This window comes from Amblyomma mixtum, chromosome 6 (genome assembly GCF_055824585.1).
Source record: "Amblyomma mixtum isolate Tamu chromosome 6, ASM5582458v1, whole genome shotgun sequence".
Lineage (NCBI taxonomy): Eukaryota > Metazoa > Arthropoda > Arachnida > Ixodida > Ixodidae > Amblyomma > Amblyomma mixtum.
Window position 1 is genome coordinate 106,825,087 of NC_143017.1, and position 12,677 is coordinate 106,837,763.

General features: G+C 47.0%; 3 protein-coding genes across 4 annotated transcripts in view; 2 read left to right on the top strand and 1 right to left on the bottom strand.

Annotated features, from left to right (window-relative positions):
* The window catches only part of LOC149339943 (acetylcholinesterase-like), a 113,992-nt gene that overhangs the window by 58,213 nt on the left and 43,102 nt on the right, over positions 1 to 12,677 (top strand). The gene's annotated exons all lie outside the window — the stretch shown is intronic.
* The window catches only part of LOC149339944 (acetylcholinesterase-1-like), a 245,475-nt gene that overhangs the window by 57,674 nt on the left and 175,124 nt on the right, over positions 1 to 12,677 (top strand). The window lies entirely within an intron of this gene.
* Positions 8,811 to 12,677, bottom strand: part of LOC149339946 (uncharacterized) — a 12,885-nt gene continuing 9,018 nt past the window's right edge. The window contains exons 6-7 of the mRNA XM_089550610.1: positions 12,552 to 12,677; positions 8,811 to 9,033 (exon numbers count right to left, since the gene is read on the bottom strand). The exon at positions 12,552 to 12,677 is cut by the window's right edge and continues 174 nt beyond it. Of these exons, the coding sequence (XP_089406736.1) occupies positions 8,890 to 9,033; positions 12,552 to 12,677 (270 nt within the window). The 3' untranslated portion in view covers positions 8,811 to 8,889. The remainder of the gene's footprint in view (positions 9,034 to 12,551) is intronic.

Consider the following 12,677-nt stretch of genomic DNA (forward strand, 5'->3'; position numbering starts at 1 on the left):
AGGATATACTAACTACCGAGCATCCAACGCCAACGACCTTGAGGAATCCCTGTCAGTACCTCAGCAATACTCGGCCATACTAATCAGCTACAAAGGCAGCAGGATGAGGTACCCACTACCGCACAAATTCTTAAACAAATAAGAGGGTGTTGCATAGAGACAACTACAAACGTGGACATATCCAAAGCTAAACACACTGTTAAAATCGGCGTCAGCAGGAAGCAGCCAGCACCCATGTTTCTCCTGGATGGTTCCGAGAAACCCCTGTCCACTCGACGATGTTGGCCTCGAGACGTGCCGAATTGACCATGAGGCAAGGGCTGCGTACTTTACTGCGTCTCAGTGCGGGAGCCAAAAGAACAACGGGACACAAAAGCGACTATGGCGGATGTCAAGGGCCCTCGTTTCGGTGGCTCTTCTGCGTACCGAGCATCGCGGCGGGCTGGCGGGGGACTTCTGCAACGTTCGCGGACGTCACCAAGGACAAAGCACCACTTCCGTCCTTTACCCTACCTCGCTTTCCGACTCTTCGCGACGGATGTCATCCGACGGTCAGGTGTCGGCAGCCCAGGGGAGCAATCGGCGGGTCCGAGAACGTCGCATTCCGCAATAGACTTTCTTCGAAGGCGTCCTCCTCTCCCAGGCTCAACACGTGACGAGGACGCGTCCACAAGTGCGTGGATGTGAGTTTGCGCCCACGAGTGAAAGTACAGGCTACTGCCACCCTGGCGACGGCGTCCTCAACCTAGGGAAATTAAGGAAGAAGGACGCTATAAAACTCGCGATGAATGCGGTCGAAACCCACTTTCTGTTCTTGGCTCAAGTAAAAATGTAAATAAATTCAGTCATCTTTCGTCACCTTCGAACTCCTTCGCTCAGCGGCACTCCATGTCCAGGTGGTGGGAACGGGCGTCGTGCTGACCGTGGTTCCGTCGAGCCGCGACCCCGAACCTCGTCCTCAACAACACTAAGTAAAATTCACCCCACACTTCACGCACACAATTGTCCGTGGTGCCATGAAAAACTTACGCTGTATCACATAGCTTGGTCATGTCAAAAAGTCGACGTCGTTGCAATTATACCAAACCCAAGTGCAGAGCAATGAGAGGGCAGGCTCTCCAGCGACTGCCGCGATGACCAGGTCGGTCTGATGCGGCGAGCTCAGCGGCGGCAGCATTCATCGGAAACCTGGAATAGGGGCAACCGACCGTTGCGGAGATGGACTCATCTGAACCGCATAAAAGCACTTGCGCTACAGCTGAATAAAGTTGTCCTATCCTATCCTATCGACCACCTGGGGACATTTAACGTGCACTGACATCACACAGCACCCAGACACTTTTTGCGTTTCGCCTCCATCGAAACGCGGCCGCCGCGACAGGGCTCGAACCCGGGAACACCGGCTCGGTAGCTGTTCCCTAACCGCAGAGCCACCCGGCGGGTTCCAAAAGCTTATTTCGTCAGTGCTATCAATCTTCTGCCGAACAGCTTCCAGTTTTCATGTGGAACAGAGTAATACATTTCAAGAAATAAGGCGCTACAAAACGCAACGCACACGAGACGAGACAGGCCGACGATACACGAGGACGTCGTGGTAATCCTCACTGGCGTAAATGCAGGTGTTTACTATAAGATAAACCAGCTGGAAGTTGCGATCTGTTCATGTCGTATGTGTTTCCTCGTAGTGTCTTGTCTTCTTCGTGCAAGTACGTACCTTATTAGAAATGAATCAACTCGCCCAAACAAAAATTCTAATTTCTTTTCGGAGTGCGCAAGGCTGCAGTCCAATACAGCTGCCTAGCTCCGGTTCGAGGCGAGTGCAGTTCGCCGTTTCGCTTTATCGCTTCACGTCTGAAGAGAGAAACACAATCGTTTGCTCGTTCGAACATCAGGTGTTGTCCCTGCTACCTTGAAACACTTACGATTATCTCACTTTGTATACCGCGGAGTGATGCCGTTGACCTCCGTTTCCCATGCCTCCAATCGGCTTTTTCCGATAATGTTCAGTGACGCACATGCTATTCGAACTACTCTGAAATATTGTTGTGGCAAAGCTGTAATCAGTGAAAGGCCATTGACGCCCGATTATCTCTGACTGTTTCATGAGCAACTCCAGTTTAGTTGTCGCCTGCAGCTGTATACCTTACTGTAACCAGGGCAAGGTTTGCGACTGATTTCCTTTGAAAGAGAGAATTTGGTGCATACTATGAATTTGGTTCATACTATACGAATAATACTTTTTTCAAAATCTAATCGAATACGAACAGTCCAGCTTTGCTACCGAACCGAGTGCGAATAGTGTTCAATATGTATTGAACAGGCATAGAACCGAATGTCAGTGCACGTTAAAGAACCCCAGGTGGTCGAAATTTCTGGAGCCCTCCACTACGGCGTCTCTCATAGCCTTAGTCGCTTTGGGACGTTAAACCCCATAAACCAAACCAAACCAAATATGAATCGAATTTTTTTAGAATGTAAGCTACCTGTATACAAGCATCATAAACATGTGAAGCAGCGAAGCGCTGGCAATGCTGCATAGTACCATAACTTATGGAGCTATACACAGAGCTCTCGAAAGAAGCAACATTGATTTCCACTAGGGGACAAGGAACACTAAAGCGAGTATGAAGTCTCGCCGTCATGTTTCACGTAGAGCAAAATAACTTTTTCAACGCAACAGTGTTAGAACGGACGTTCGGCGGCAACTACCGCGGCGTGAGAACGAAAATCCCATTGGTCGACGACGATGTGGCGTTGCGACCATTATCACCTAGCGCGCGTTAACACCCCACAACGATTTCATAGTACAACAGTGATGACGTCACTGCACAGTTCCTCTTTAGTCGACAGGGTCGTGACGCCATTCCATCACCATTGCGTAATGTCCCTGAAGAACGAATAGTAATTGCGCTGAAAAGGAAATTGGTAGAGCCGGGACTCGAACCCGTGCCCTTGTGGTTAAAAGCGAGGCGCGCTGTGAATTCCTCGACCACAAAGAAGCTTGGGTTGGGAACGATAAAAGAAGGCCTTGTGTGAACGGCTCACACCGCAGAGTACGCTACAGAGCGGGCAACATCTAGTTAGTTAAGGTGACCAATTAGCGTCTCTAATCAAAATCCGGTTGACTCTTAAAGTGGCGCCGGCATGTGGCGGCCGCCGGAACTAGAGATCTTCTGAGTACCCACAGCGCCAATAGATGGCATCCGAGGGTCAGTTTTTTTTTCCTTCATGACTGCACGCTACTGCACGCGGGGAAGAGCTGACATAGGATGCCAATAACTTGCCGGCGGGAAATTGGTCGTCCGTAAACTAGACTGCGACGAAAAACAAATTGCTTACTGTTTCGTGCAAGTAATCAGCATCGAACCTGTGCTTACAAGTGGCGCGCGGTTTAGCTAATCTACCCTAAATCTCCATCGCACCTATACAAGGAAGCCTAATCGGTAATAATTCAGCTGATAATGCAAAAAAGACAGTTCTCAAAGAATATTGAATAAGCTTCTGGGTGTAGCATAACAACCATATGAACTGGTTTGTAATCTCATGTAATTATTTCCGCCCATATAGTTAAACAAGTGGTTCCACTTTATTTACGTGGGTGATCGCGCGGTAGGGAAGGGTATTGCGGCGGTCAAGTGTTTTGAGTGTTGCCAGCAGCACGTGCGAGACAAGGGTGTAACCTCTCCACCCGAAGCACCCTGAGGCTCACTGAAATCGGTCTGCTCAACTCGATGCCATGGTGTGGATAAAAAATATTCACTCACTGATATAGGGTAAAAGATTTTAGACCCAACATCCACACCGGTTTCTTCCTCCTCGAGGTGACAAATTTAAACCTCTGAGGCGGTTCAAAGCAGCATTTATGAGTAGAATTACTTTATTATTGTGATAATTATTTACATTTTATTTTTCTGCGCAGTCCCAGAATTCGAAACCGGACATGAGCGGGAGCCTATGAACACCGTGTGTGTTCCTGCTATGTCTACTCAAGTCCTCACCATGTGTTTTCACGAAAGGCTGCTGCTGAACATGACGCGCAGTAAACGTCCTGTTGAACAGCTGATTTTGTGCGTTGAGGACTTTCGACGCAGCGTCGCCACCTCAGGCATCGCGCGAGAATTGCGGTATTTCTACCAACAACCCGGAGCTTCAGAGGAATAGAATAGAAGTAGACGTTAAATATGCCAAGTGAGCACAAATGCAGCGTTTCAAAAATGCAACACAGCCGGAATCGCTGCGCGTGCAGCGAACTCGCTCCAGCGGCCATCGCATCAAAGAGAGCAAAGCCACCTGCGCGAGGCATGAATCGGAGGAATACCTCGGCCACTCCCCCGTAGTGGGTATGTGCCATTCTACTTGAGGCCAACCAACCAACCTCGGCACCACGTAGGGGACTCGCACTCACGTCCACTAACTCTCGCATTCACTCGGTCACACTGACACTGACGTCCCCTCACACTCGCTTAGATGTGCTCGCCTCTCGTTGCCATCACCCACATGGGCGTCACCTAAGTCATTTATAGTTGCCGCTACCGCATATCACGGAATTCATGGAAGTAACGCTTCCCACATTCGCCGACGCTGTGGTGTATCGAGGAACCGCATCATGTCGCCACTTGTCCATCTAGCCACTTCAGTGCATGTTGCGCTTCACCGCAATATGAGCCTGCAATGAGGTGTAACCGCCTTTGGTAGCACAAGGGGTCAAAATTTCAGTTTAGGCTTTTAGTGGAACGAAAACGCAATGCAATAAAATTTATTCACCCGTTTTGCATACACGCAAATCTTCTTGGTAGCCTAAGCACATAGCGCGTGTTGGCTGACCCGGCAGTTGGTGGATTTGTCATCACTTACAAATCCTCAACGTCTAGGCAATCCAATTATCTGCTAGCAGGATTCAATCCTGCCCGACAAAAACAAAAAAAAATCAAATAAAAAAAAGCGAAAAGACAGTTATACTTGACAAGCACAAAAAATTCGCCAGACACAGGCGGTATAAAAAGAATAAAGAAGCTGCGGTTCAGACATGCAAACCACTCCCAAATGTCATTCCTACATTGCTGCTCAGCGCCACATGTTTTTCAACACTGCTCTTGTTTCAATACTGCATAGTTCGTCTCTAAAGTCGTTAAATACCGCAGGGAGAAATAGTTCCTAGTGGACGTAGTCAGGCTGATGATGATGACAACTTCATTGAGTACAGTTACCCTACTCATTAGCGAAATAGTGCCGTCTGCAGTCGTTGCCATAAGCGATACTATTTACTATTCTTTTGATGGCCGTATTAATCGTTTGCATACTGTGTTCCGAACATGTTCCATATAAAGTTATTTCGTAGCGCAGGACAGATTCAACTGAAGCTTTACATATTGTAATTCTTAAATTAAGAAGACATTCCCAAGCAGATTGTAAATAAAAGCCACCATAATTCGTAACGTTTTGCTCAAATGCTCCACATGTTTATTCCAGGTTAGGTGCTGGTCCACGAAAACGCCTAAATATTTAACCACTGATTCCGGTTGCAGTAGCACATATTTACAAAGGCAACTGCTAGAAGTGTGCGAGTATTAAGGGTCGGCTGAGGGTTACAGGCTATGTGGATTTCTGAAATAAAATTTTTGACCAAAATACAGGATTGACAAATAGTATTGACAAAAATGTATATCGCATTAATGCTGAACTTAACCGGAAAATTGTTCCCCGAGTACGATTGTTGGTCTTTTTGTGAAGCCAAATTGGGCGGATTTACGATACTACGATACCAGCAAAAAGCCGAGAAAGCAATAACAAGCGGGACAACCTAGGTGTCATCTCTGCTAGCTGTCCACTTCTTTAGCGCTGCTTCCTATCTTTTTATTGATGATGGACAAACGAGCCCGTGTCAACCTTCATGTTTAATATTAGGACGTCGTTGCCTTGAAGAAGTCACATGCTCTGACTACGTGGGCACTGAATTCTTTAACGATGTTTTTAACAAATAGTTTGTTGCTTTAAGGAAAATGTTCAAAACATACCCAATCGTGATGTCATATGCTTTGAAAGATTCAGCTCTAGTTTACACTCAGTATACGGTGCACACAACCGCCAAACCAATTTTCCAGTCAAAACTATTTCCTCACTTTCCCCAGACACCTCCTACGATTATGGAACATTCTAAACCTAGGTACTTGTTTTGTTTTTGTTTTTTTTTGTAACTCACGAGATTTGGAAAAAGCACTTGGAATCGGCATTAACATATTTGTATCACCTTTGGTATGTTTCGCGCTTTTCTGTGATTCGATATACAAGGCTGCTAGGAGTGTGGGCCTTAGCAGATAGCTTATTAGCAGATTAGCAGATAGCTTATTCCGATTGCTAACTCCGCAGATCACGAATCCGCAGAAACAACTCATGCTATCATTACTATAATTGGCGAAGGGAGGCACGACCAATGCACCACCCCGGGCCGATTATCTGCATTCATGCTTAATGTAACTGACAACACGCAGGCGCTGACTGTACTGAGCGTAGAGTTTCTTACTATTACTTAGAGGGAAAGCCGTCGGCGCTGCACTTCAGCCTCCATGGAGCCTCAAAGCATCATGGACCGATGAGCTACTTGGTGCGGGACAGTCGGATTTTTTTGGGAACACAGAGTGGACCTACTAAGTTATTTCATGCCAGAAACGCTGTTCTCCGTGTGCGCGCTTTGCACGCAGACGACTTTGGCGCAAACGTAGTGCGCAAGAGCCACAGTAGCGAAAACGCAACACGCGATGCCAATAAAAGGTTTCTCTTTTCAGAAATGTCACCAACATCATTTTTTGAAAATATATTTCTTTTTAAAAGTGTGCCTGTTAACCACGAAATATTAGTTTATGTGGTGTGCAATACTTAGCCAATCGGAGAGCAAGCTAACTCATTTTGGGCAAACTTTGCATTTACATGCTTTTAGCACGTTTGTTGCAATTTATATACAGGATATTGAATGTTAGGACACTCTTGATTATCGAATAGCTGTAAAAAGAAGAAGAGAACGTCTCCGCGGTGCCGCACTTCGTCGTCATCGCTGGTGGTTCCGGCGCGAGGCTCGTGCTGGAGCTGCTTCCTTCGGCTGGTTCTGCCGTCTTGCTACGACCTGACCGCTGCGTGCGTTGGTCGCCGTGACCCACTAATAAATCCACTGTTCACTTGGTCGCGTTGACGTGAGGGACCAGTACAGGTGATAGGTGGAAGCAGGTCGCAGGTCGCAGGAAGCAGGGTCGGGGGCTGCTGGCTTCGGTCCTCCATGGGAACGGACACCGTGCGACTGTGGATTTCCAGGGCGACTTCGGGGGCTGGGATCGTTGCACCCTCCACCAAGTGAACAGTGGATTTATTAGTGGGTCACAGCGACCAACGCACGCAGCGGTCAGGTCGTAGCAAGACAGCAGAACCAGCCGAAGGAAGCAGCTCCAGCACGAGCCTCGCGCAAGAACCACCAGCGATGACGACGAAGTGCGGCACCGCGGAGACGTCCTCTTCTTCTTAGCCTTTATTTTTGCATTATTTTTTGGCCAAAAGTTGTAGTTCTGCAGTCGGTAGCTCACCGCCCCATGATACTTTGAGCGCCCATGGTGGCTGAAGTGGTCCCGAGGGATCTCCATGCAAACTCCCACAGACGGGTCGCCAGCTTTCTCTCTAGGTAATGGTAATAGTAAGAAACTCTATGGTACTGAGGCCTCCCCTTTAACAACAGAATGAGGCGTTATAGATGGCACAATGTATGATTAGAGTGGAGAACGCAAGCCTTACTTTTAATGAGTTAAAGTACTTTAAGACCCCAGCTACACGGATTAATAACATCGAGTACTTTGTCCTTTATTGCTTATAAATTGAAACATTTCTTGGTAGCTATCACTTATTACTGGAAAATAAGTTTCTGCTGCAAATTGCACATGTTAACGCTGTGCAATGCACTTGAAATATTTTTATTTTTCGAATGTGATATTCATTTATCTTAATTTCCTGCTCCGCTATACTTCCTTCTAATGCGGTCTTGCGCCTACGCGTGGCTACATTATTTGCAAATCAATGAATCTTAAGTGTTGCAGGTAAGCGCATAAGTACGTGGGCCGTTCGCTGGCCTTCGTGCTGCCCTTGTACAGTACTCAGCGCGGTGGCAGCTATGGGAAAAAGAGCCTCAAGGAAATGGCTGCTGAAAGTACAAAACTTCGGGCCTTGCTCATGTTGAGAGAAATGTGACGCAACAAACCGCACGAATAGGCAAGAGGGCCAGTTGAAGTGGGTGTAACTAGGATTTGTGAGGGTTATTTATAGAAAGAGACACCAAAACAAAACGCAGAGAGTGCTTTAACAGGAGTCGGGAGACACGCTTGAAATTCAGAAATGAAACATCGAAACAACTAATAAAATTCATAGCGACAAAAAACGAGTATGCGATGCCTACGTCGGGCAGTGAGAAACGTCATATACGAGGAATGCATGTGCAGTCGGCAGCAGCAAGAGTTCAGGGACGCGGGTGTTTGGAAAATAGAAGGAAAATTCGATACAGTCACGTAATCCAGTCGCCTCAAATCTGTCAAGATATAATGGGATCTACCTACTCTGTCTGCTGGTAACAATACCCCGAAACTGGGTCGCAAGAGAATTTTTTTCTTCCCCAGAACACCCATCCCGTGAATCTTTTGTTGCCGATAGTACATGCATTCCTTTAAAAGAACAGAAAGCCCGTCGTTTATCACTGCGCAGGCACAGACATTACAAGAAAGCAACAAACACTCTCCATGGCCTCTTGTGAGTCGCTATTGCGCTGTCGCTTATGTGTAAGACCCAGCGTTCAAAGGCAGGGAGCATCATGAAGTCCCATGGCCGTCTTGCAATAGTCGCATAGGGATGACGGCGCCAGTGTCAGTATCTGCGGGTGCGGGCTGGACCTTGTGCGGCTTCGAGGCGGTCGTAGCTCATCTGATTGGACGAACAGCTGGCTGCGCCGTCACGCTGGATCTCGAACAGCGCCCAGCCGTCGGAGACGTCGTTGATGTACATTTCGTACTGCAACATATTTCAGCGCGATGAAAACATGCGAAATAGCTTAGTTCCTCGCTAGTTTATAAAGTGTTCTTGGTTTGTGAAGCACACGTCTAGCCGAAAATATGCATCAAGTGCGCTTAAGACATTTCCCACTCCGTTTAAGTTTTCATTTTCTCTCCTTTGAAGTGATATTATAGGAAGTTTCCCCAAGCGGTGGTCGGTGGAACGAAGCTTATCTGCAAAATCCTTCTAGTGCTCTTGCTTTGTGAGTTACCCGCCGTAGAGAAACATTTCCCACTCTGCCTGGGAAAAAAAAAAATGACGTTATTCTAAACTGATCCTGCGAAAGGAAGAAGAAAAGAGGAACGACGCGACGACGCAAACCTGCACCCTTCTTCCTTCTTCAGTCTGTTTCTGTCGCAGCGTGCTATGAGTAATCTAATCACTTTCAATGTGCGACGTGTACTAATTCTTTAGTCGCAGGGTTCGAATACTGCCCTATTGCAATACGTTCTATTTGAGCGGTACCTGCTGTGGTGGCTCAGTGGCTTTATCGTTTTGCTGGTTTCAAGGTCGCGGGATCGAATCCCAGCCGTGGCGTCCGCATTTTTATAGGCGATAAATGCAACAACGCCCGTGTGCATTGCGATGTCAGCGCGCTTTAAAGAACCCCCGGTGGTCCAAATTGATTCCGATCTCCGCTACGGCATTCTTCACAGCCCGTGTGTCGATTAGGCACGTTAAATACCAAAATCTAGAATTTCAGAGTCATTTAAACGGTCGCAGCTGCTTAGAAGCATATATGGACGGGAACGCAGAGTAAAAGAATGCAATGTGCAATTAAGAGAAATTGTTCGTTAGGCGTGCTAATACGTTCAACGCAGAAAGGAGGCGCTCTATTACAAGCTGGGCCATTTTTAGGCGAAGTCTGACTGTGCGCTGAATTCCACCTTTCACACCGTCACACATTTAGAACATAGAGCAATGATTGGTCCATTCGTTCATTCTGTCGAATATCTCTCAATGAAGGAGTAAACGTCTGTAATATTGTCTCATGTGAGTGAAATCCGTCACACAGGCGCTGAAAGAGCATAGCCGGTTGTCGGGTTTTTCGCGTCGAAAAGTTAGCACGCTAATAGTTTCGTTCAAACCATCGACAGGCAACTTGGCGGAAGTAGTGGCAGTGGTTTTATGGCCGCCGCGGTGGCTCAGTGGCTATGGTGCTCGGCTGCTGGCCCGAAAGACGCGGGTTCGATCCCGGCCGCGGCGGTTGAATTTCTTTGGAGGAGAAATTCGAGGCCCGTGTACTGTGCGATGTCAGTGCACGTTAAAGAACCCCAGGTGGTCGAAATTTCCGGAGCCCTCCACTACGGCGTCTCTCATAGCCTTAGTCGCTTTGGGACGTTAAACCCCATAAACAAACAAACAAACAAGTGGTTTTATGCGGAAAGAGTGGAAGCCCAATTAAGCCATCTGCACTGGTGTGAATAAAATAGAACAGCTCGGGAACCTACTTTCTTTACAAGGCAATAAATGTCGCACCTCTTGAGTGCGTGAACAGGACATTCTCGGCAACCCTACCGGTATGACATGAAGCGCCTTGAGAACACAATATTTTTCTGTTTTGTTTTCGCTGGCAGCACATGTTCGCGTGAATGTAGCCTACTGCCGAATTTTTTTTATTTTAGAGAGCAGACTACGATGTCTTCCTTCCCAACAATATGATACAATATGACACTGTTCGATGAACAGTGAGCGAGGCTTAGTCTATACTTTCACGCGTTAACTCTGCCTTTAGCAAACGTGGCTGTGATGGCATTACTACAGAAAGGTTATTGTGTTTAAACAATATAAGGCAGTGAGAGAACCAACCAGTTTAGTTCGGGAGACTACGAAACCAGTACTGGCAGGAGAACGGCAAAGTAAACGTTGTTCTATTTTCCGGCCTTGCACTCTGGCCCTCTTGCAGGGAAGGCGCAGATATAGATGTTGGAAGAGGTGGGTTGGATGGCCAACATGGCGTTGGGCGATGTCTCTTAGGAAGGTGTCCAAAATAAATTATTTTGCTGAAGCCACTTCTCGACCAAATTGCAGATTTTTTAGTTATTATTTTTGTCTCTTATGCTCCACAAAGGCTAATGGGAAACCTTCACTCAATCCGGAAGTAAACTGTGTTTTTCCAACTGGTGGAAGCCGAAACTGCCAGGTACCTAATCAGAGACATGCTTCCTTTTGGAATAACATTTCCAGAATTGTTGTCGGACCTAACAATGAACTTCCATATATCAGTTCTTTCCAAAGGTGACTGTTGTCTGATTCTCTGATTAAAGCGAGCAGTAAATTACATACTTTAAGTACGAAATGGGGTCAGTTTAATAGGTTAAATATAAATATCATGCAAAGTCAAATTTGCCGTTCATGATTTGAAATGGCGTAACTATTTACCACTTACTAGAGTAGTAGCGCAACGCTCTGTCTCTTCCCTGTATGAGCACGTGCCGGCAAAAAGAGCTCCTCGAGTGCCTCTTTGTTCCACCATAATCGGGCAAGTATTCACACGAAAGCAGAGATGTTTCTTGCCCCTAATCCAAGTTGCATGGCATTCGGGGCGCCGATTTATACCAGAGAGGCAAAATTACTACGGCGCTGAAGAACAACGTGCGAGATAAAAGCTGCGTTCTCCCATTTACTATCCGTCATGCCCTGTTTTTCTGGACGTGAGCAGCTAGCATCATCTATTGGCCGCCGGTAGCAAACACCTTGTAACTGAATGGGAAAATTTTAAACTAGTAATTTTGAGAAAACTAGGGAACTCTGAGAGATCCACCTCTAACATGATGATTATCATGGTGGACTCTTGCTCGTCGGTGTGAAATCTTACCTATAAAATACTTCCTTCGTGCACACCGACTATGTCCGACGGCCATTGAAAATCACTGCGATGTGACAAGCATTCCAAATTCCAACGCTGATTCTGAGTGTCGAGTGCCACGCGGCACGTGGCGGCATCCGTGCAAACTACAAGCGTTCTTGTCGGTTTCTTGAGCCCGATGCAGCCATTTTTTCTAACAAATGACGAAATTTAGAGCACGTTGCTCATAGGCGTGACTGTTCAAATTTACTGCTGTTTGGTATTGCGGTGTGGTAGTAGTTATGGCCTTTTCCTCGCGCACGAAACTCTGCATAAGTGGCAGTCAGACAACAGTAGCATATGTCTGAGTATGCATCCTCTGCGAAACTGCTCAAAATTCCCTGCTCAACCTCACCACGGGGAGGCTAGTCGCCGTTCTCAGGAAATTTTCCGCGGAAGAAGTCATTTTCACTGCCCTCCTTGTTCTGCGGTCGTCTACAGTAACAAGGGACACTGACATGCGAAAGAGCAGTGTCGCTGTATCTTAAGCGAGTAGTTTCATTCCGTTTGACTACCAATGCGCCATTCTCCTGTCTCAAGGTACACTTCGTTTCACGTTACCTTCGTGCGGCACCCAGCACATGTTACCAGCCTGTTGGAGATAAAACCTCTCAAAGCGCAGACTCACCTTTTCATATATGCTCTGGACTGTCTCGTATGTTGCGTAGTATTCGCGGTTATTAGCTCGGAAGAGCAGGGATTGGTACTTGTCGGCTGGCTCGTAGCTGCGATAGCCGCCTTGCAATGTGTTGTT